Raw genomic sequence first — 24,091 nt, 5'->3', positions numbered from 1 at the left:
TGGTGACGAAGAAAGTCTATCGTTCCGAGTAAAATTAAAAAAAAAAAAAAAAAAAAAAGAAAAAAGTAAAATATAGAAACGCGGTATCGGTTTGAATAGAGACGAGAAGCGGATCGGGAACGGTGCTCGGTTTGATGCAAGTTTCTATCGGAATCAAACGCGTACTACGTTTTCGGCGAAAAGAACGATCGGCGCGTGATAAGAAACGCGAAATAATGTCGTCGGAGACTAAACAAAGATTTTATACGGACGTTGAAGGTCGTACAAGCAGGAGGAGCTTAGCACGGCGGAGATAAAGGAGGAAATTGCGTTTCATATGACGATGAAACAGAATCTGCAAGCGACTTTACCCAATACCATTGCCATCGGTCCGTTTCTAGCGAACGTTCGCCCTTTGAAGGATTTGCTGATGCGGAAACGGCACGAGTGTGCCACGGAATTGCTCGTTATGTTGACGGAGAAGTTACGAACGGATGTCGACGATATCTTGGAAGAATACACGCAGATAAGGTACAAATTGAGGGAAGTGCCGCAGAGTATCGAGCATATATTCGAGATACGCGACTGGATGGAAACTATACCGCTTCGAGTGCAGAATCTCGAAGAGAGGATGGACGTATTGAAGTTGGATTTCGATATTCTCGACGCATTTCTATGGAACATATCCGACGAAGACTTCCATGCCAAGTGGGAAGTGATCGGTTGCCCTGTTCAAATTGAGAAAGAGGTGATGAAAATCTTCGTATCGACCGGTTAGAGATTAGCGTAGAAAACGATTATAGGATCGTCTAGGCAGGATTGTTTGCTCGTTATAAGTTTCTATGGAGTAACGGAGAGAACGAGATGATTCGGTTCAGCTACTGCCTGTATGGTAAATCGAACGTTCGTTGGAAATATTTTTTCAACCGACGACCATAAACGAGTAATCGGATTAGACACGGTGTGTAAATTCTGAATAAGCGATTGGCGTTTATTTAAAGAAAATTCAAACAGGTGCGAGAAACGAACGAACGGCTGATGGAAGAGCAGGAAAAGTTCTACAAGATCCAACTGCAGGACGAGGTTCTACTGCAAGAGAGAATAGACACTCTGGTTAGCAACGTGGCGAACATCGCTCTTCAAACGGATATCAATCGTATACACGAGACTGCGCTCGATGTGAAACGAATTTGGAAGAGCATGGTCGACTGTCGGGAGATGGGTTTATTGCTGAATGAACGGCAAAAGCTGTTCGACATGAAAGTGGTGCCTTTCGATCATTTGCACAAGTTGATGCGCGACTTTGAACCTTACAGAAGCTTGTGGGTCACCGCTTCAGGCAAGTATGCGATCACGAATCACGATAGTGGTCGACTATTCGACTATTCGACTATTCGACGACGCCTGTGCATAGAGAGTCGGTAAAGAAAGTAAGAAAGTTTAATGGACGTGGTCGAAACGGTGCTGGCTAGCTATTCTTGAAAATATGAAATTACTTATCGTTTCGCGATTCCTCCTGCCTTTTCCCTACCGATAATATAATGGCCAACCCAGTCCACTACTTTCACCTACTACTCTAAAAACTTTTACCTTCGAATCAGCGTTGCCCCTGTCGAAAGTAAATTTCGTATGTTCGACATCGTTTCGTAATTCGTAGACTGGCTTAAATGGCACGACATATGGATGGACAACCCGCTGATGAACGTCGATGGCAGTCAGATCGACGTTCTAGTTGCCGATATGCATCGGGCAATTACTCGCGCGATTCGAACGTTTCAAGAATTTCCAAGTAGGTTCGAAGAATTTGCTAGAAAATTAGCACGAAAATTAGCATCGGTTTTCACTTTTTCACTTGGAAAAGAAAACTACCGCTTTCGAGTAATTTTCCTTTTAAAATAGAGGTGCAGGCGATTGCAATTGCTATAAGGCAACAAATGGACGAGTTCAAGCCTTACGTTAGTCTCATACAAGCTCTTCGAGATCCGGGAATGAAGGATCGCCACTTCGAGCAACTGAGCGCGCAAACTGGCATACAGATGGCACTCAAGCCAAGCATAACGTTTAAATCGCTGCTGATGCTCGGTATCGAGGAGTTTGAAGAATTGGTAAAGACCGTCGCCGACACAGCAGCCAAAGAATACGCCACGGAACGGACGTTGAACAAAATGATCGAAGAGTGGGAAACGATCGTTATGGAGATACTGGCGTATAAAACCACTGGTCAGTACGTTTCTTTCTTTCGTATTCGTTACCACGTATCTAGTATACAGCGATAAAGTAGAATTTTATCGAGATTTCGTTAAACGACACGTTGATCCGTCTATCCATCCGCCGCGTATAGGAACGTATATAATAAAGGTGGCAGAGGAAATTACGATGCTACTAGAGAACCATATACTCGGCGTACAGCAGCTGGCGTTCAGCCCGCTGAAGACCGTTTTCGAGGACGAGATTACCGAATGGGAGTATAAATTAAAGTTGACGGAGCAAGTGCTGATTTTATGGATCGAAGTACAAAGGTGGGAGGGATCGAGCGAAAGAGCGAATCGTTTGTTTAACGATAAGAACGTGCTCGATTACAGAGATTGGATGTATCTGGAGCCAATATTTACTTCGGAGGACATTAAGGTTCAGCTGCCGGTGGAGACTAGAAAGTACAATGCGATGGAACGCAACTGGAGACGAATCATGAAGAACGCCTATGAAAATCCCTATGTAACGTCAACTTTAATACGCATATTGCTTTTTCTCTCAGTACGGTTACTGTTCTATCACCTTAGAACCGTCTCTTTTCTATTCCACATAATCTGAAACCATCTTTAATTATTCGTCGTTCGTATTCCTTTGATATACTATTGGAAAATAATAAACCGTCGGAGAAACACGTAACTCGTTAATTTGTTTATTTTATCGTCTTATCGTATCGTAAATACGTCTCGGTTTGAAAATGTCAACGAACGTTTCGTTTCTCGAAAGTTTCTCTTTGAGCTAAAACCGCTATCGCGACAGGTTATCAAAATATGCCCCGACATCAATCTACTGGAGAGCCTTCAAGAGTGTCAAAGTTTGCTGGAGGTAGTGCAGAAAGGTCTATCGAACTACTTGGAGATGAAACGACGAATCTTTCCTCGATTCTACTTTCTCAGCGACGAGGAACTTTTGGAGATCCTGGCCCAAGCGAAGAACGTGCAAGCGGTGCAACCGCACCTTAGAAAGTGTTTCGAGAACATTCAAGAAGTGAAGTTCGAGGAGGATCTACAGATCACTCGGATGTACTCTGCCGAGAGGGAGGAAGTGCTGCTCGATCCACCGATGTACCCGTTGAGGAGCGTGGAGTATTGGCTGGGCGATCTGGAGACGGTGATGCGCACCACTATCAGAAATATCATTGGAGCGGCTCTGCTAGTCGTCGATGAAATTCCAAGAAAAACCTGGGTGTACATGTGGCCGGGACAAGTGACTCTCTGTTGCGGTCAAACTTATTGGACCGCGCAAGTGGAAAACGGCATCCGTAGCAAAACTCTCTCCGACTACTATCACCGACTGTTGGCACACGTAAGACACAGAGTCGCCGAGAACCAAAGTATAATAATAAGTACTTGGCCGCATTTCCTTCGATTATACGCGGTTATATATAATATAAAAGATACGTCGTTCGTTTTATTTCTCGCCGTTCGTTGAAATCTTGCCGTAAACAACGAATAATTGAAACGAAACGAATAGAATCGAATAGAATTTATCCTACAGATGGAGGATCTACGGGAATTGGTGCGTGGTCCACAAACGGAAATTCAAAGATTAATGCTAGAAGCGGTGATCACTATCGAGGTGCACGCGCGCGATGTGCTGTACAAGCTGTTACAGGAAAAAGTATCGAACGTGAATGATTTCGATTGGATATCACAGCTTCGCTACTACTGGGTGGATGGCGAGCTGAAAGTGCGCGCTGTGAATGCGGAGTTTCCGTACGGGTAAACTTTAACCAACTAACTGCAACATCTTTCAATTTTTATTTCAAATTTTACTTCTTACAAACCCCTCTCTCCACCTTAACTCTAAACCTAATCGTTATTATTTATTGGAATTTGATCGAAGATACGAATATCTGGGTAACACTGGAAGACTGGTCATCACCCCTCTGACCGATCGATGTTACTTGACGCTAACCGGGGCGTTGCACTTGAAATTCGGCGGTGCGCCGGCTGGCCCCGCCGGAACCGGCAAAACGGAAACCACCAAGGACCTCGCCAAAGCGTTCGCCATACAGTGTGTGGTGTTCAATTGTTCCGATCAGTTGGACTTTATGTCGATGGGAAAGTTCTTCAAAGGTCTCGCAAGGTAATCTCTGATTCGTCTCACCTTTTTGTTACGTTATTCCTCGTATTTCTTCTTTTTCCCCACTTTTCACCTCTTTCGACTTTTTCCGCGTGTCACGTATCGTAGTATCGTCGGTACGTTCAACGATAAATTAATATTTCTACGTTATTGGGTTTTGTAAATTAAAAATACGTTGAAAATCGAAGACGGTATCTTCGTTTCGTACGTTAACCCCGTCACACGCAACCACGCTGATACTCTAATTAATTTTATAAATTGAATTTAAATTTAATTAAACGCCAATTTCGTTTCATCGGATTCGATTCGCGAAGATGTTTGCGCGATGAATGTTGAATTCGAGTAATTTCTGCGAAACCACTTTTAACCATTTCATTTACCCATTTTAATTATTGTTCGTTATCTCGGCAAAGATCTGCCATTTATTCGTTTTATCTCGAATATAACACCACCGCAGTGCAGGCGCATGGGCATGTTTCGATGAATTCAACAGAATAGATATCGAGGTGCTGTCCGTGATTGCCCAGCAGATCATGACGATCCAGCAAGCGCAACAAATGCGAATGGACACGTGAGTCTATGATATCAGCTACGACCGACACGAATTTTCCTTGATATAGTTTTAAACGGACAATACGATTTACGAGTATGGCTTTCGTTTCGACGAACGTTGCAGCACGTTATACGACGTTAAAAGACGCTGATATTTTTCAGATTCATCTTCGAAGGGGATGAAATCGTACTAAAGACATCGTGCGCGGTATTCATCACTATGAATCCTGGTTACGCGGGTAGGACGGAATTACCAGACAACTTGAAAGCCTTATTCCGTCCTGTGGCTATGATGGTACCAGACTATTCGCTCATCGCTGAAATTTCATTATTTTCGTACGGTTTTTCCGAGGCGAAAGTTTTGGCGGGCAAAATAACGACTACGTTTAAATTGAGCTCGGAACAATTGAGCACACAGGTACCATATTCTCGATATGTTTAACGCGTTACAATTTAATTACACCTGTTTAATTATCAAACGATTCATTTTCATTTATTTTTACTGCTATCTTGCTTTTTCAACTTATTTCGCTATTGCGTCAGTAGTTGGAAATTGTGTTCGCTCAATTTGGTGGATAGAATGACAGTGTCTTCTTGTTCCACGTACAGTTGGGAAGTTAAAAATTTGCGTTTGAGAAATAAATATTTTTACCAAGGATCATTATGATTTCGGAATGCGAGCGGTGAAGACGGTCATCGCTGTGGCGGGAAATTTAAAAAGGGAACAGAAAGATTTAAACGAACAGCAGATCTGTTTACGCGCTTTGCGAGATGTGAACGTACCCAAGTTCTTAAAAGATGATTTGACGCTGTTCAACGGTAATTCGCTCTAATTTCTTTCTCTTTCGCAAGTACTCGAAAATCTCTGACGATTTTCACCATACCACGTATCTCCTTCGTTTAATTAGGTATCGTGTCTGATTTATTTCCACGTTTGGAGGAGAAACACGTAGACCATGGAGTATTGGAAACACAAATTCGTGCAGCGATTGCGAGGATGGGTCTAGAAGAAGTTAACGGTATGTTAAATATGTATATGTTTCGTTTCGTTTCGTTAGTTTCGGATCTATAGATCCGAATAGGATGGATTTATTCCAGCCATCTGTTCGAAATTATTGAAAATTTTACTTTTCGTTTCACTAAACTCTATTAATCGTTATTACGTTTCGTCGATCCCGAAACTTTCTATAATACCGATACTCTCTGTATCGACTCGCGGACCAACCGCTTCATTATATTTTCTTATTCAAATTCTATATATTCTTTGTAATATTCTTATTCGAGATGTACTCGGTGAAAATTTGACGATCGAGAACTACGGAACAGTGTACCGTAGAGCTTGAATTTTACTAAATAATTCGGTCATCCGAATAACTCGAAGCTGATCGAAATCGAAATTCAAAATTGGACCACGCGTTTTCCCATGATAGTCGAATCTTTTGATAAAAGATCCGGCTTAGATAGAATTCCGTGTTCGAACGTGATACAAGGTGATGATCGAAACGGTCGACGTCTTTGATCGTAGAATTCGTGAAGAAAGTTATCCAATTGTACGAGACGACTGTGGTGCGGCACGGATTAATGCTGGTCGGTCCAACCGGGTCCGGCAAGACAAGGGTAAGTGTTTATCCAAACTCGCGAGAACTTTTCCACTCTCTTTCCTAACTACGTTACAAAGATGTTGGTATTCTTGTATAGATACGAACTCCGTAATCGAATATTCCTATTTACAAGGATACTTTTCATTCGATTCGACTTTTTACATCCACATCGATTAAATTCGACCAAATAAATACGATATATCGACACAAAGTATGCCATTTATGATATCAATCCGTTAAACGTTTCAAAGTCATCCCGGTAAATGCAAGTTGTCCTCGGTATCTTTGGTATTTTTGTATCAACGTCGACATATACGTACCAAAGGAGGGTTATATTTGAAAAATAATCGAAGAAATGATCATAACATGCTGTATTTGCTCGTTTTTTCTATCCTTTATATCGTAGAAAGGTATCGTTACGAACTTACAAAGGAAAAAGTTGCGTCGTTCGAATTCCGTTTATTACACTTTTCAAATATCTCCGTACTCGGATATTTTTCCAAACTCGTAATATTTAGACAAACTCGCACGTTTCGTTCGCGTCTTCTTCGTCAGACGTTCATTTTTCACCAATGAACGATGGTACAGCGATGTCGGCCGGTGATCGGGAAACTTTCGCACCGAGTCGCTTGGCACTGAACAAATTACGGTAGATTCGATCGTGCACAGGTGATGCACAGTTGCGTTAATAAAGGGCTGTTGTCGAAGCTGTTGTAGGCGAAAGGCAAATCGATAGTTTGGTTGTTTGGAAAGTTAATTCGCGCGATCGATGGAGGCGGTGTTGTCGATTAGTCGGCATTGTTCGTCGAAACGATGAAAATGTATTTACCGAAAAGATTACAACGGGCGGTGATTAAGACGATTACGGCATTAAGCTGATTAAGCTGGTGATTTTACGTTTGCATCATGGTTCGTCTAATATCCGATACGATCAGATGATCGATCCCCTATTTCGTTTAGGATAATAGAGGTGGTTGAACTGATTATAACATTGGAGTAACAGGTTACAATTATTCCAACAACTTGTAGACATAGACAGTTACGCTCGGTGTGTATAGCGTGTATAGCGTGTATATAAGTTAAATAGATGACTGATCTAAGGGTGGAAAACCAGTCAAGAGACGTTGACTGATCCGAGGATGATAAACCAGTAAAGTTCGGTGACCATGCTGTCACAGAGGAAAACTATTGCCGGGTATTGGTCGTCCCACCACCGATCACTTGCGAATCGCTTGCGAACATAGGAAAAACCCGACCTTTCCATTTTTTACCTGACGGAGCAATAATCGTAAGGAACGTCTCGACTTGGATACGTTTTATAACAATTAAGGATTATCGCGGCCCGATTAATTATATTCGCGCAGCTAGTGGCCGCCTCGACCGAGTTACGTAAACAGTCACCGGACGTAACAACGACGTATATCCGCGGTTTCTTGGTTTAGCGCGACGCGCATTGCCGCATTAAGACATAACATCCGACAGCGTTGTCGTAAAAGGTTTGCGTTTTCCTCTTGAAAAGTCATTCAGAAAATCAGAGTAAAGCGACTCTGTCAGTGACGCGTATTTCTTTTGGTACGTCGTAAATATAATAAAGATAGGTCGAAGTATCACCGAAACGAACAAAACAGTTAGTTGAATCAGCGTTCGAAGTAAAGAACCATGTAATTTGAATTTTTGTCTTCATAGCGTGTAGCTATTTTTTGATATCGCGACGCGTATATTGGGACACGTTTCAGTTTTCGGTAAGTCGTATCTAGCGATATTACATCGGGCTATCGATTACGCGAGACTCGCCCTCTCGAACAGGCTTCGTATAATACGACTTTGATCCCACCGCGGATTTCTCTCAAAGTCCAAAGATTAGTTGGGATCCACTCGACCACACTGTCACGTATCCGACCAACTTTCGCCACCGGTTTGCCAACGTGGGCGGGGAAAGTCGGTAGCCGTTGATCTGTCCCGTTTCGTTATTCCTTCGCCGTAACGATCTTTAGACACGTCGATCTTTCGGATGGGTAGACTTACTTAGGAGGCGTAAGGCGTTGTTAGTAAGGCGTAACGGGAAAGAGAAATTTGGATAGATATGGTGGATGCGCGATGCGAAAGGAAAGATAGATGGAAAAATTTGATAAGAATCTTTTTAGCAGAATCATCGAAGATGATCGAAAACGAGGATGTGTATATGAGGTATAAACGTCGTTGAACTTACTTGCAATATCGTTATCGCGTTGAACTTGCAACGACTTTCCTTCCTTATCTTTATGTTTCTGTTGAAATATTATTTTATATGGAACGATATTTCCCATTACATCGCGTAAATATCGATTGAAAATAAACGTTATTATAATTGTATCGATCAATTTCAATTAATTATTCGATTTATCTCGAAATAGAAGAATCGTAATTAATTTTGTAGGCATGTTCGCTACCGAAAAACGGTTTGTTCGAACAACTCGGGACACAAGCCGCGTTCCAAGTTCGAAGATTCGATAATCTCAACAAATTTCAATTCTCCGAAGCTTGCCGATTCTATAGAGTTCCGTGGCCAAAGTTGCCGAATTCCAGTTACCTGTTGGCCGATTTCCACGTCCCTCGAAATGCGTTGTCAGCACGATCCCAACGACTTCTTCTCGTTTCCAAATCAATGACTAAAATCGTCGTTATTCTCGTACCACCGTTTTACGCTATTAGATTACCATCATCACCATCACCGTATTTAACATATTGAAACGAACGCAAGAGGCGATGTATGGACAGCTTCGCGCGGAACGTACTATACGTACGCACGTCGTACGTATGTGAGAGGAGAGTTGTGCAGAACGAGATCGGCTAGCAGGTAACTATCTGGCAAATTGGCCGCTTTCCGTAAAGAACAAAAATACTATATGGAATTGCATTTGTTAGGTACGACGATCTCATGGAACGAGGTAATTAAAGTAGATCAGTTTCAATTTTTTCAGTGTCTGAGGTATATTTAAAAATATTTACCTTATATATAAATTATACGGTTAGTCGTTAGTCGAGATATTTACAGTAGCGATTCCTTTTACGCTAATTATCGGTAAACGTGCTGTTCCTTGGAAATCCAGCCTTCGAGCAACGCGAAAACGATTTCTACAACTCGATATAAACAATAAAACAATTACCTACGTATTTCGCTATTTATACGTATATAATTCACATAATTCGCTAAAAAACGGTGTTTGGAAGATAATACAAATGTATCGGTTTTAGGTTTTCTTTGTCGTAGGCAATTTTGTATAATAACGAATTTGTCTCGTATCTTTGAGACATCCTATACGCACGAAATATCTACGGATATGGAATAAAAGTTGAAAAATTCAATTTGCGCCGACTTTCTTTACGTTTACGATACGCAAGTATCGAAGGAATCTTAGTTAGGAAGGTAATACAATACGACGTAAAGCGGAAACGCGGATTTTCCAGTTTTCTCAACGACTCTACACACGATACAGCTAGTGCAAGAATTCCCTCGAGATAGACATCGACGTTGTTCGTAATAACAATGTTTACAAAGCTTTTTCTTTCCAATTACCTAGCGAACGATCGATTATATCAGAGTAATCTTTTCGTTTCGTAACCCGACTCGGCGCGTTCGCGTATCGATTACGCCGAGTTTTACTCTATCGGTAATTAGGTAGTTAGGTAATTAGGTAATTAGATAATTAGGTAATTAGGTAATTAGGTAATTAGGTAATTAGGTAGCCATTGAATTTTAAACGCTCGACAGTTTTCAAGTTTCAGACAGAGACAAATAATTAATAATTTAAACGAAGACACGTTTAGAAGACGTTGAGACATTTATCGTTTACTTATGTTGGTAATTCGGTCGAACGTTCCAAGTGGGAAATTTGATCGAACGTCGGAGCGCTGACAAAGCGTAACGATACACGTGTAGTTTCGTATAATTTGTCTAATTTCTATAATCGATACGTAGTTTCCACGATACAGGTAGATGCCACATAGAAATAACGAATTTTACACCGAGTCTGCGAATTTTTCCATGCAACGTTCCGAGATGGATGCTATGCTAGATACGTGTGTATTAAACCGAGGTGTCGAGGTCGTTGAAAGTTACAAGTTTGTCCTTTTGCTTTTAACGTAATATCCTCTTATCCTGTTTCGAATAGGACAGAATAGGATATGTATGCGAGACACGTACTCGCCCGGATAGGCTAATACGACTAACAGAATCGCCTTTAACTTATTTAAACCATCGGTAATCGCATATAATCGCGTATAATTTGTTTCATCGAGGGTCGGCCATTTACTCTCGAAGTTTCAAAAGATTTTGCAAAGATGAAAACGCGTGTCTGTCAGCCCATAGTCGATTAACCGGTAATCGTGGTAAACGATTTTTCTATTATCGTTTCTCGCCTACACGATCGAACAACGGTAGCAGCGAACGTTTCTCAGACTTTTTACGCTTAGTACCTCCGACAGCGGAACAAAGCGATTCGACATGGATATTTGATCGAGTCGAGATAGCTGGTTCGTTATACGCGTCGTTTTGCTCGTCGAAGCAAACCGATGGCGAACAGTCGAATCGAACGGCGACGAAGATCCGCGTTCGCGAATGAAACAACGAGGGTGAGAAACGGCCGAACGTAATGGTCGTGCGCGTCGCGCGACGCAATTCGGATATTTGGATTTGCTCGAAAACGTTTCCGTCGCTCCTATATGTATCGTCGTAGATTGCAGTGGTACCTGGTCATGGTTTTCAGTATCTTGCGCAGCAACTGTTGCAGACAACGCCTAAACGTGATGCCGCACATTGCGTACAATAAGAAATTGATGCTGAAGTTGGTGTAATAGAGGAGCATGAAGAACTGTTGCAAACACCAGAGCAGATCGGGCGTGTTCTTGCGGGCCAGCGTGAAGAAGAATACGCACAATCGGATCACGTAGCTGCAAAAAGGAGAGTTTGCTTTGCTGGTAAATCAAAGTTGGCAGCTTGTCGGAAGAATCGCAAGTACAGGAATGTGCGAATGTGCAACGCAATGAATTTTTATTTATTGCACAGAAAACATCGTTCATCGTGGATCGTCGGTGGTTCCGTACAACACGTCGTTGATATCTCTCACCGAGATATTAAAGATATTAAATCAACGTATCGAATATATTGATAAATGGCCGTTTACCTTGGCAAATTGAGAAGAATGAAAACGGTGCTGATGAGAAGCAGCATTTTCGTGATGCTCTGTTGATTCCTCGTTGACACGAGATTCCTCGAGGACGATCTAATATCTGCAACAGAGAAGGAAAAAGTATTGCAAGTACGGTGCGAGCGGCCAGGAATTTCCGCAACGACGTTCGAATAACTCGACTTTTCGCTTGGCCTTCTGTTTCCCTTTTTTTCTTTTTTTTTTTTTTTTTTTTTTTGAAATGCGACGCGGTGCGCGGGTGTTACTTCGTCGTGTAAAGGTACTACCTTTTCGTACGTTCGAAACGTCGAATAGACGCTATCCGTAACTTTCGAACGAGTAACCTAGCCTCGCGTTAACGCAATCCATGTACGAAGACTAGGAATCGAAACGCTGAAAAATGCGGTAAAATCGGACGATTTCCTCAAAGTCGAACGAATCGCGAGAAGAATAGAGGCATACGGCTGGAAAGCGGCCGGCAGTAGTCCAGTCGGTAATTCGACCGACCAATTTAACGATCAAATCTTTCGTCGATCTAACGAAACGTTACGGTGTCACGATTCGTTTTCGCTCCGTTTCGCTTTACGCTGATCTAGCCTGTTCCTTTCCGCGACGACAACACCAAAGCGACGATTACCGATATACTCGACCAAATTTTCCTTACTAGAGTCAAAGTATCGCGGCTAGGAGAAACGGCTAGATGGAAACGGGTCTCTATCTCGCATTCTTACAGAATATTTCCCCTCTCGTAAATACGGTTCAACGAACTTTCGCTTCGTCCGAGAGCGAATGCCTCTTGTACGAATTTCCATCTCGGTTAATCTCGTTGAAAGGATCGAGGAGACAAAGAAGGAAGGAGAAGCAGCAGCCTGCCCCTGCTTGGTTCGTACGATCCATCTTAAAAATTCTTTCCTCGGATTTCTATGAAACTGAATTACTAACGCGCTCGATGAAACCACCGGTTGCGTTCGAAGCGGACGTACGAGAGTGAGGACCAACGATGTTTAATAGGAAATGGAACGAAATCGGACTATTGACATCGATATCGAGGTCCAATTTCAGTTTCGTTTCACGGACTTGGTTCTAGAGATCGCGGAGAATAGGCGAGTTATTCGACCGTGTGGTTTGGCCTGTTTTAGATGCTTCGCTCTCTTGTACGTATCTGTACATAGATAGACACAAAGGATACACGTATGTGTACTTACGTATACAGCGAGTTGCTATTTCGGGTAACTGACAAGCGTTTCGTGGGGTTGATGGCGGCGCGGACGTGGTTTGATGCCGAGAGTGATGAGAATGGTTGTTCTTGGACGAGTGAAAGGATTGCTGCGATGGCGGCCGTCGGCCTCCGACCACTGGTCCCAGATTAATGCCGCCAGCCCCGTTGTTGCTGCTGCCGGCACTCTGAAAACCGACGAACAACTTTACCAACAATAGCAATTACAACTAACGAAACGTTCGTAGGTTTAAAAGTAAAGTTAGAGCTGCGCCGTCGTGTACACGCGAATTAGAAGCGACAACATGGTGGAGAAAGCCGATTCGATTAAGCGACGAGACACCGCTACGACGAGAGATAACCTGCTGGCAATAAAGGTCCACGGGAAGCCAATAATTTTTCAGCCACGGTACCAGTTTCTTGAAACGTTATCCTACTTATTATCGGGACGGTTAGATGGGCTACCGTATCCTTTCCCATGCTGGTCACGAACGCGTTACTTAACCACGATCCTCTAATAAGCGATAAACGTGTCTCATCTATCATAATCGCCTTAAATGCTGTTGTCTCTGGTCGACGATACGATGAGAAAAACTTATCCTTGTTTTGGATTAAACGGTAGATATTACGATTAACGAGGTATTTCCGTCAAAGGTACAGTCGACGCGAACTTGCGGGCAAACTCTTGATCGAAACGCGAATTTATTTATCTCGGAGCTATATGCGAGGCAAAATCGTTTCGCCAATACGGTTTCGGTTAAGTTTCGGTTAATTCTCGAGCGAATAGTCATCAGCCGAGAACTCGATTTCATTTTATGCTGTATTTTATGCTGATATTTTAGGGTGTATGCATGATTCGGGGTTAAATTCATTTTCTATTTCGAGTCGACGCTTCGAGCAAAAATACGGGAGCAGCTTTGCACGAATAAAGAGGAGAAAGTAGGAAACGAAGCAGGCAGAATTATTTTTGCGATCGTTAGGTGCGTAGATTCGGACATTGGCTGCTAATACGCTATGGATAAAAGTGGCATCGTATCGGTTCGAACAACAAACGCATCGTTTCCGAGCGCCAGTAACGATTTGCAATTTGAACGGGCATATCGATATCGCGGGAACGAGGCGGCCGATAGGAGGAGAATGTAGGTTAACGCGGCTCGTCCAAGTTATTTACACCGGATCACGATGAATCGCAAGAACGGACTCGATCGCCTCGTCGACTAAGAGGCGAAGGAGAAGCAGCGTTTGGCTGGAAATCGTGTTTCCCGGCAGATCTGCATTTTCCTGCTGTCGTAAAAAAGAAAAGAGTTGCTACGAGAAGTGAAGAGATAAATTCGCATCCAAACGCAACCACCATCTTTATTCGCTTTCTATCGGTAGCATTTTCATCGAAAACGATCGAACGTAAAAGCCACGGTCTCGTATCTTTGTACGACATTTTAGATAAGGAGAAGAAACGGTTATTTTATGAGGTTGTTTCTGTTGGTGGAGCAGTCCGTTTGTCACTTTCAAGAGTAAAGAAAGTTACTCGCTAATTTTTCATCGTCCATTGTTCGACGTAAATTGCAGCTGTAGAATCGGCAGACCTTTCGTCCGAGTAAACGAATCGAGTTACGACACAACTCGCCGCTTACGCGTCTAGCGTATGAATCTGTAGGCAGAGTTTGCGTATCGGTCGGAGGAACGAGCATCGCGTTCGATCTTTGCGAATCGTTCGAAAAATGGCGTCGTTCGATCAAACGGTATCCTATCGTTAACTGTCTAAAACGAATATTTGCAAAAGTATGGACCTGGGGGGCTTGGTTCGAACGAAGAATTTCAATTAGGGTAGAGAATAAAGATGTAAACGTGAGGTATAAAGGGTCGAAGAGAGTTTCTCGCGATAGAACCCCGCTTCTTATAACAACTTTTCTTCCCCCTTTACGCTTTATCGCTATCGTAACGAGAAGAATCCCGAAACTCGAAACGAAGGAACCGTCTCTTTATTCGCATCGTTTTTCTTTCGCAAATTCGTTCCTCGTTACGTCGTATTTATTAATCGTCGAACGGTTTTGTCGCGATTTTTCGCTCGGCCATTTGGTGGAAAAGAAAGAAAAGAAAAAAAAATGAAAAAGAGTTGGTTTCTTTGATCGGTTAATCCGTAAGGTTGAACGATAGAACGAATAATTCAGTGTCGTGAAACGTACGAGTCTCGCAACCGTGGAACGAGCAAAATTCGTCCAACGTGATCAAACACCTTCTCCTCTTCTTTTCTTCTTTTTTTTTTTTTTTTTCTCTTATCGGGTCACGGTCTATCGAAAGAGGCGCCTCGTTAAAAAAAAAAAAAGCGATATCGTTGGTAGAGTCGACGGAAAAGCGCACGCAAAGTGTGAAATCAGCCAGCTTTATGCAGATTTCATGGTAATATCGATTGCGAGAGTGTGTGGGTATCGAGTATACGTGATTTGATCATCGTCCCACTTGGACTAGAGCGGCGCGTGGCGTTGATAAAATGAGCCGATATATCGGGTGACCCTGGAAACGCAGAATATTTGAATAATTTATGATAAGAGAATAAGGAGTTGCAGGCGTGGCATTGTATCGGACGGAATATAGCAGGGGGCCGTAAACTATAATTCCCCTAGTGGCACCGCTAACGAATACCGTAGACTTGAGGGTTATACCGCCGGCACTTTGTACGCTTTTCCCCATATCGAGCGTATTTTGTTAGAAGCGTATTGAAATTTATCACCTGGTCGATAACGGATACCTATCCTATATATATATATATATAATATATCGAAGGAAACGAAGGATACTTGTTCTTTTACGAATCGATTCGAACATACCGGTTAAATTCTTTCTCTCAAATTGTCATTGCGAAAGAGGCGGAAAGATTTGGTTCGTAAACCTTTGAACGAACGATTTTCGGTCGACAAACGGAAGCTCGAGGAGGAAAACGGATCGAGGAAAAAAGCCGTGTTCTTCGAGTTTTTGTAATACCACCGATACGACACGCGCGAATACAACCTGCTATTTCTTGCGCTTGGCAACGAACCACGCTCTAGAAAAGCGCTCTTCTTCTTTTCATTTTCAACGAGTTTCGCCTCGATGGTTTAAATTAGCTTTGTGGGAAACGAAATTGCACGGAATACGATATCCATGACGAGGATGCACACGGTCGTCGCGACGTCACGCTCCCGTCGTCCAATCGACTCCGTTTGTCGTCTCGTTACGATAACATTATATTCGCGAGCTAAACCGTCGCGTAATACGTCTCGACGATCGATGCTCCTGCCAGTTTCTCCATTTCCATTCGACAAAGTGTCAACCGAGATCGTTGTTTGCCAGCAGGTTCGAACGTTTCCTGACAGCCGTTGCTTTCGTTCTTTCAAGTTTCTATCGTTCGATAGACTTTGGTCGGTCGGTCGATCGATCGGCCAATCGTTAAGCGGTCCACGTTTCCGACGCACCGTCACGCTGTAATTTCATTTTCAATCGTGCAACTGTTAAACGCGAGAGTCCGATGTAACCTAAATACCGTTAAATACGGTTAAATACGATTAAATACGGTTAAATACGATTTAATCGCCGACCAAGTTGGCACTAAACGTACGCGTACGCATACGCATGCACATACGTAGTACGTATACGCGTAGCATCGTCGTTCGGATCGTGGAGCAGTTAGCTTCGCTTCAGGGTCGATAAGACGGTGTTGTAATTGCAAGTATTCGTGCAACGTACGAGCGATCGTCGTCTTTATCTTGATACATCGTGCGTCACACGTCCTAAACCATTCGCTTTATTCCTCTCATTCCGTTAATCGATATAGCAAAACGCTCGATGCGTTTCTTTAATTTTCTACGTTACGTTCGCGTAATACGAAATATATCGCGTGCTTTAACGCAACGATAAAGTCAATAGTCGGATAATTGATGTAATTAACGCGAAATTACCGATTCCGTGAGTTTCAAATTTAACGCGTTTCATTTGTCACGAATATTTCTCGCACACGCGCACGCACACGACCGTAATACTTTGTATCGCGTTGTTTAATATTTTTTCGAGCCTTTGAATATCGAAGAAAGAAGTCGCGCGTATCTCCGGTCGAAAGAAAAGTTTGATATTCGAGGTAACGTTTCGTTAAGGGAAGCCTGCGTTTCGGAGAACGAATCAAATTAAAAGAAACCGTGTTTAAGGAGGCGATTAATTGGCAGTTTTCGAAAAAGCAATTTCGTTCCGTCGTCGACGGTTTTTTCATTTCTGTGTAATAATACGAGCGACGCGGCTACGTCCCGTTTATTTATCGAGAAGCACTCGATAATTTTCTGCCAATGACAGATTTATCGCGACATTGGCAGAGGTAGGATGGAAAGAGGTTATCGCGTTTGAACAAATATCAGTGCGCGTTGCAGCGAAGAATAAAATCGTTTAACGATTCATTCGAGACCGTTCCCGCCCCCTTGCATCCGCCTACCGTTGATTTGTTTTACCGTCAAAGACAAACGAACTGTTATAAAAGGCAAATCGACGAACGAAGGTGTACCGTCGTGCCGAACGATCACCGTCTACGCTCGAACATCGAAACAGAGAATATCCATAGAGATGGCAGCGATTCGTGGGGTTAAATTCGCTCGAAGCCAACGATCGATCGGCATCTTGGAACGATCGTCGCAGCGTGGTTCGTTGTACGTAACCGTAACCGAATCGAAACGACGCAGATTGACGTATCATAGCCGAGCGATCGAAAACTCTGCAAAGATGAATGGCGACGGTTACGTAAGCCCAAGATATTTATACGTTGATCGAAAATAGCTGATTCGCGGTTACCGACCACCGGAACGCGAGAGCAGAGGGGCAAAAAGTCAACGAGAGCTCGGGAAGCAATTATTCCATTCTGCTTCGTATCGATGATCGATCGTGATTGCGTTTCGTCCGGCGTCGATGATTCCGTGTCGGAAACGGGAATAAAATTTCGTCTTTCGCGACTCTTTAATTTACTTGCAGCGATATCGTACGTATATTTCGATCACCTAGAAACGGTTATTACGATCGATTTAGCTCGTAATTTAACTCCAGCTGTGTAAGCGCGTGTACTTTGAAATATCGCTCGTAGCGGTGTATAATAAGCAAAAGCGAGGAAAATTCGATTAATCGATTACGTTTCGAACGCTTATGTCCGAGCGGACAGGCAGAGAAAAAACCATCGTTTTCCTTCGTTCCTCTCGTTACGATCTAACTAGTCGGAAAAACCCGTCGCTCTTGAAAAAACGCTACGCCTCTCGTTTTTCCATTCTATTACCTTTCGAAAACTTCTTCTTTCGAAAGTTTGATTTTCCATTCGTCCGCTCTCCTAAATCCTCCATCCTTTTCTCCAATACACGCGCGATACGTACACGCGTATGTATGCGCACGGTTTTTGCATACGTCGGCTATATCGAAAAATATGGTTGACGTGAAAAGTCCGTAGCGTTTACTGGCTCGATTGATATCGAGTTGCGCCGTGTTTAGTTAACCATATCGAAGAGAATTATTTTTTATATAAATTTCCGAGAAAATACGAAACGAACGAATTCACCGCTCCTAGTCGATGCTTCGGCAAAACGTAACGTTGGAAATTTCAACGAGATAACGTTCCACCTTGTGCGTCGACGACAAGGACGAGCAAACGGAATACGTATAGCAGAGGTCAGGTGGAATATGCACCTACCGTAATCTGGATAAATCGTCTAAATCGACGTTTCGTCCTACACACGCGTAAAAGATGAAAAGACTCGATTTATACCGAATCTTTAGTTACGCCAAGGTAGATACCGCTGTAGAATCAACGCGGATATTGTGGTAAAATGCTCGTCTAGCCGGCCCCGTTACCACCCTTTCGTCGCAAATACGTGTTTTTACTTGCCCTCCGTTGCGTCCTTGAATCTAATTGCAAGCTACGCGCTGCTTTGTCAACCACCTTTGCTGCTGTGCGCGTTACTAGGACCGCGTCTCTTTTATTCTTCCTCTTCTCCGTATCCGTTCTCCCGTGTCCAGCTTTCCCGTTCCATTGCGATAACAGAGCCGAATCAAGTTCACGCTGCTCTCTCGGCTGTATCACACTCTGTTGCCGGATCACGTTCTTTGTTGTTATTCGTTCCGCGTTTCGCGACGGCATGCACGGCAGAGTTGTCCGCGCGACCCAGCCATGTTATATACATTTATAACGGCTAAAGATAGATCAAATTTCGTTTATACACGATGCGCGACACGAATATATACTTTACGAATACATTTACAGTTATATTTTAAGACCGCGACCAATTACACGCGATATCTCGCGTATCGAATCGTAAATCGTAAATCGTAAATCGCATAGCTTTAAGTAATCGTATCGCGTAGAATTTCGCGAAACCACCGGCGATGAATCCGCCTGCTACGTCGTTAACCCGTGGATTGGCTGCACGTGGCTGCGAACGGACGAAAATGAAGGAAGAACGGACACAAAGATGGATTTGCTCCTCCGACTGATGCTTGCCGAGGCTTTTAAACCGTTACGGGGTTATTCGTACGCGTTCTACTGAATCGATCCGATCTAGTATTTTATCGTCTGCCCGTGGACGTAGCTATAAATTGGAGGATTCAAATCGAACGAACGTTAGAAAGGCCGTTCTGTCGCGAACGTTTTTACGAGCCACCGTCGGGTCGGATCGGATCGACTATTTTCGGAATTCGTGATACGTTCGTTCACGCGTGTGTACACGTGTTCACTCACGCGTGTTAAAATCTAAATTACTGAAACGCGGCAGACTATCTCAAAGTTTACATAACGTTGAAGTAGCGTCCTTTGGAGACGAGGCAACGTTTCGGAACAACGTTTCGCGTGTAGCGACGCGACGATTCGTCGAAAGTTTATAGACTCGAACTAATCTAATTTTTCTAGCTATATGCTATTGCGAAACTTGACGTTTGCGTTAGTTTGCTCGTTCCAAAGTTATAACGAGTTTCTCTGTTTTTAGCCGTTGTCTCGTCGTTAGCCGTGTTGTCGGATCGAACCGATATAATTTAACGCAATTCGATTTACGTTTCCCGTTGACAGACAAATATTTTTAAACGAAAGAAACAGCAAAGGAGATCGGGTTATAATCGTTTTCTCAAATATGCTTTGCCCGTGAAACGAACCGCTCGTTAACGATGATAAAAGATCGCGTTAACGTCTGGCATTGGATACATCGGAATATACGTGTATACAAGTTACAAGTTGGACGAGGGTAAGAGTCAATCTCGTTCTCCTTTGTAATTTCAGCCTATCGTTCAGATCGTCCGCTAATTGCAAGCGAAAGGTAGGAGAAGTAAAAGCTTCGAGAGCAAAATTAAGAGAAAGATATACGCGTATTCGTTAGGTTCTAAACGATCGAAGACGCATTTGTGTTATTAAGAAGCGAAAATCGAGAAGTAGAAGATCGAGTTGAGACAGCCGGTCCAGGTTGGCGCCTATGGTGACTACCGTGTAATATATTGCTGCCTCTGTATACGCACGATCCTCTGGTCCGATCGAGATGTTATACGTCTAAATAAATGTCTTCGGTCGGAACACTTAATCCACGGGAGACGTTTAGGTTAGCGAACCACATTGTTCGAACATCATCGAGCCGGATTAGAAAAAATAACTCGAACGTTCGAGTTTCTTTGGAAAAACAAGTGGAGTCCGAGGGAAACGTTCCTAAGAGTGCATTTCACCGCCGATGTTTGTCTAGCACGCAAGAAAAACAAAAATATAGTCCAGTTACGAGACCGAAGCCAAGCGTGAAGACGGCGTGCATTGAAAATAGCAACGTCCATTAACCGTCGAATATTTGAACGAGACGAGAGGCCGTCGCCTTTTTTCCCCTTTGATTCGTCGCTAGTCGCTGCGAATACACGTGCGCGTGTCAAACGTTTCTCTTAATCCAAGCTCTGGCGCTTTCACGAGCGAAAAACTAACGCGATCCCAATATACGTACGTATCATTTTCAATGTAAATTGAATGTTTTCCGTACTCGCGTATACAGGTTCTTTGTTAAACCGAGCAGCTTTTCTAAAGAGAACTACGTCGAAAATGGTAACGATCCAACGTCCGTGTCGACTCACCGACTCGAAAGTATCGAAAGTTGAAAGATTCGGAACGTTTAGGATACCGTTTCCAGTGTATTTTGATCGTTACAGAACCGGTTCTCTTTGACTTTTCTATTACGAGTAATATAAAACGGGCTTGGATCGAATGAAAGTGCAACGGTTGATGCAACAACGAACGAGGTAACGAGCGTGCGTCGAAATGGACGATAACGAAAAGCCAAGTTCGTAGGATGAAAGTGAAACGATGTACGTTACGATATCTTACGATAAAAGGTAAATGATGGTAACGAGATGGAAAATAACGAAATATAAGTTATAACGCGATCGACGACAGCCTGGTGAAATCCAAACTTTGATGCTTAAATACTTAAATACTTAGAAATACTCGACTTCGAGAGCGAATTATTTTTGTGAAAGAAGACAGAAGCGTGGGATAAATTGCAGCCGATGTACGCAACGCCGGTCGCGTAGCTACGTTCGTACGTGTGACCGATAATTATCGATGTTTAACATTTAGTCATCGATTTCGTATTAACGTTCAAGTTTGTCCGGATCAAACGACGTTACGGTTAGTAGAGTCGATCGGTTTGCTTTGCGCGACCTACGCGGACCTACGCGTACCTACGACCTTCAAATGGAAAGCTAATTTACCATGGATATAGTTAGCGATCGAAGATCTTCTTACAACGTTATCGCGTGATCGCGATATAGCAACGTTGAATCGAATCCCGACAGCCTGATCTCAATAACCGTTCGATAATCGGACGATCGGTTTCGATCAAACGATTTTCACTCACCGGAATCTGATTCAGATTGATGTCCGATTGTTCTCTGCTCGGGCAGTCCGTGGACGTGGTCGAAGACTGCTTGAATCGCCTGCTGAACCTCAACAAGTTCCTCATGATCATAGTGTTCATGACGATGATGAGTACGAGCGGCGCTATCAGACTGGCGATGCTGTCGATTATGCTGATTATCTTCATCGTCTCCAAGTATTCGACCTTCAGATCGCAATAATCTTCACCGTCCCTGTTGATCACTCCAGCCGTGACGAAGGAGTAGGAATGACTGGCCAAAGCCAGAATCACCAACACCAGCACGATCGTCTTTGCCCTGGCTATAGTGCATATATGAGGTCTGTGCAGAGGGTATTGAACAGCTATGAATCTCTCCACCGTGAACGCGACGATCAACCAGACGCTCAAAGAGCTGCAGACGGCGCTCACGTAGACCAACGTTTCGCACCAACCCTCCTTATTGAACACCTTCCATCCTAGCGTGTTGTTCAACCAAACAAAAAGCAAGGTGACTAAGAAGCCAAAGTCGGCGGTGGCCAGGGCGGCCAGGTAATAGCTGGAGCTTCGTATTCTCAGATGCGTGTTTAGAAAGACGACGCAGGACAACAGATTGCCTACCAAGCCTAGCAAAATGATGGAGGGAATGTAGTACTGATGAAAGAAATCCAGTAGAAAGTATAAAGCGTGACAAGCTTCTATCGGTTTCTCCTCGAAATCTATGCTCGGTTCGAAGCTTCTGTTTCTGTAACCGTAATGCGTCAAATTGGCCCACGTGGTTGGGATGGCGGACCGTCGGGAACGTGCAGATACGTCCACGCTCGAGGACTCCTGAACGCCGCATCTCGTACGTAGATTGTACGTGGACGCGACCGACAACATGTTTCCTTCTCTTTGCTATATCTCTTTCCTCTCTTATTTTCCATAAAACGCACCGATTTGCCTCGAAAGATTCTCTACGAAAGAGTCGAAACGGTGTCCATTTCCATTTTCTATTTTTCACTCGCCATATTTTCCTCGAGTTTTCGCAACACCGATTTTCCAAAAAGCTGTCTCCGAAGCGGCGAAATTGTTCGAGAAGCCCTCGTTAATTCGTCGCCGTGCCGTCGATCGCGAGATCGGACGATCCCTTCTCTTCGCTATCGGTTCGTCGTTTAAAATTTTCGCTCGACGACCGATTCGAAATTTTTATCGGTCGAACGAAATTCGAACAACGATCGCGTCTAACCAATTATCCAGCTTGCCGAGAGGTTCAACGTAAGTTCGCGATACTATCCGGAGATAGAGATTACTTCGGTTACCTTTTTAGTCACCATTGCTGCGCGTTTTTCCGCGAGTACCGTGTCACGATCTTGTACGACGATAAGGTAAATCTAACGAGAAAAGCTGGCGCGGGAAGAACGATCAGATCGAAAACATTCGACTTTCATCCCCTTGAATTGTTCCAGGTGTCGGAGTTTCGGTTACTCGCAGGTGTACTTTGATCGTACGATTCGGACGACAACGGATCGTCCAATTTTGTCGCAATATAAGGAATATAAGGTGTTTCTTAAACTTGTTGCTTCGAGTGTCTCTCAGATATCGATCGATGGTTCGTAGTAACGTTTAATATCTCCTGAGATTCCTCGAATTCTTCGTCCATTCTCCCGACGGGCGTTCGTTTGTTTGCTCGTGAAAGTAGGAAATATTATAAATATATGTCCACTCGCGCGGAGGTAAATTCAGTTCAGAACGTTTCCAACTCGCCAACGAGTGACAAGTGTTTCCAACTAGCTGTTGAAAAAAAATATTCCTCTCGTTTCGTTTGTAGATTTAAATCCCACACAATGTCAATAAACACGGAATGTTTCTAACTGGTGGCGTACGTGTGGCACGGATCGATTTACTTTGGTATTCTTAGATCTCTGAAATCTTTCAATTATTCCACCAAACTGGCGTATCTGCGATCGTATCGTCGGATACCGGCGACTGGCCTCTCGATCGTTTCAACTAACGCGGACAACGTTTTGGCGACCAATTGGTCGATCAACGGCCTTCGATATCCGTCGCGTTCGCAAATTCGGAATTTCACCAACGGATCTTCGTCTCGATATCGCGGAATGTTTAAAAGTGGCCGCGAGATAATCTCTGGCAATTTGGATCTAGATCGTAGAAGAAAGTTCGGTGGTCTGGTCCGAAAGGTTCTTCGAGGCCTGTGGCGTTTCAGCGTGTTCACCTTTCAAAGTCTCTCGACCAGCAACCAAGTAGTCACGAAAATAGTTCCTTCCCTCCGTATACCACGCTGCGTACTTTTTCAAGCGGCCTACGAAACCATAGCTCGGCCTATATCTAATTACCATAAAATAGAGCGTCGCTTTCGTTTCCGTGCGTTACAGAGCG

The 24,091-nt window shown here is 43.5% G+C and overlaps 2 protein-coding genes across 2 annotated transcripts in view; one reads left to right on the top strand and one right to left on the bottom strand.

Annotated features, from left to right (window-relative positions):
- Positions 1-24,091, top strand: part of LOC132916054 (dynein axonemal heavy chain 1-like) — a 54,709-nt gene that overhangs the window by 5,652 nt on the left and 24,966 nt on the right. Inside the window, exons 8-20 of the mRNA XM_060975798.1 lie at positions 259-727; positions 994-1,318; positions 1,637-1,768; positions 1,879-2,199; positions 2,321-2,694; positions 2,989-3,534; positions 3,727-3,950; positions 4,075-4,317; positions 4,772-4,885; positions 5,029-5,284; positions 5,523-5,685; positions 5,775-5,885; positions 6,392-6,483. Of these exons, the coding sequence (XP_060831781.1) occupies positions 259-727; positions 994-1,318; positions 1,637-1,768; positions 1,879-2,199; positions 2,321-2,694; positions 2,989-3,534; positions 3,727-3,950; positions 4,075-4,317; positions 4,772-4,885; positions 5,029-5,284; positions 5,523-5,685; positions 5,775-5,885; positions 6,392-6,483 (3,370 nt within the window). The remainder of the gene's footprint in view (positions 1-258; positions 728-993; positions 1,319-1,636; positions 1,769-1,878; positions 2,200-2,320; positions 2,695-2,988; positions 3,535-3,726; positions 3,951-4,074; positions 4,318-4,771; positions 4,886-5,028; positions 5,285-5,522; positions 5,686-5,774; positions 5,886-6,391; positions 6,484-24,091) is intronic.
- Positions 9,413-22,764, bottom strand: LOC132912372 (thyrotropin-releasing hormone receptor-like). Its single transcript, XM_060969763.1, has 4 exons — positions 21,716-22,764; positions 12,838-13,036; positions 11,630-11,735; positions 9,413-11,396 (listed from the first exon to the last, which is right to left on the bottom strand). The coding sequence occupies exons 1-4, from the start codon at positions 22,592-22,594 to the stop codon at positions 11,165-11,167; spliced, it is 1,416 nt and encodes a 471-aa protein (XP_060825746.1). The 5' UTR covers positions 22,595-22,764; the 3' UTR covers positions 9,413-11,164.

This window comes from Bombus pascuorum, chromosome 1 (assembly GCF_905332965.1).
Source record: "Bombus pascuorum chromosome 1, iyBomPasc1.1, whole genome shotgun sequence".
Lineage (NCBI taxonomy): Eukaryota > Metazoa > Arthropoda > Insecta > Hymenoptera > Apidae > Bombus > Bombus pascuorum.
The sequence above is the reverse complement of the archived record's forward strand: the minus strand, read 5'-3'. Positions and strand labels throughout refer to the sequence as shown.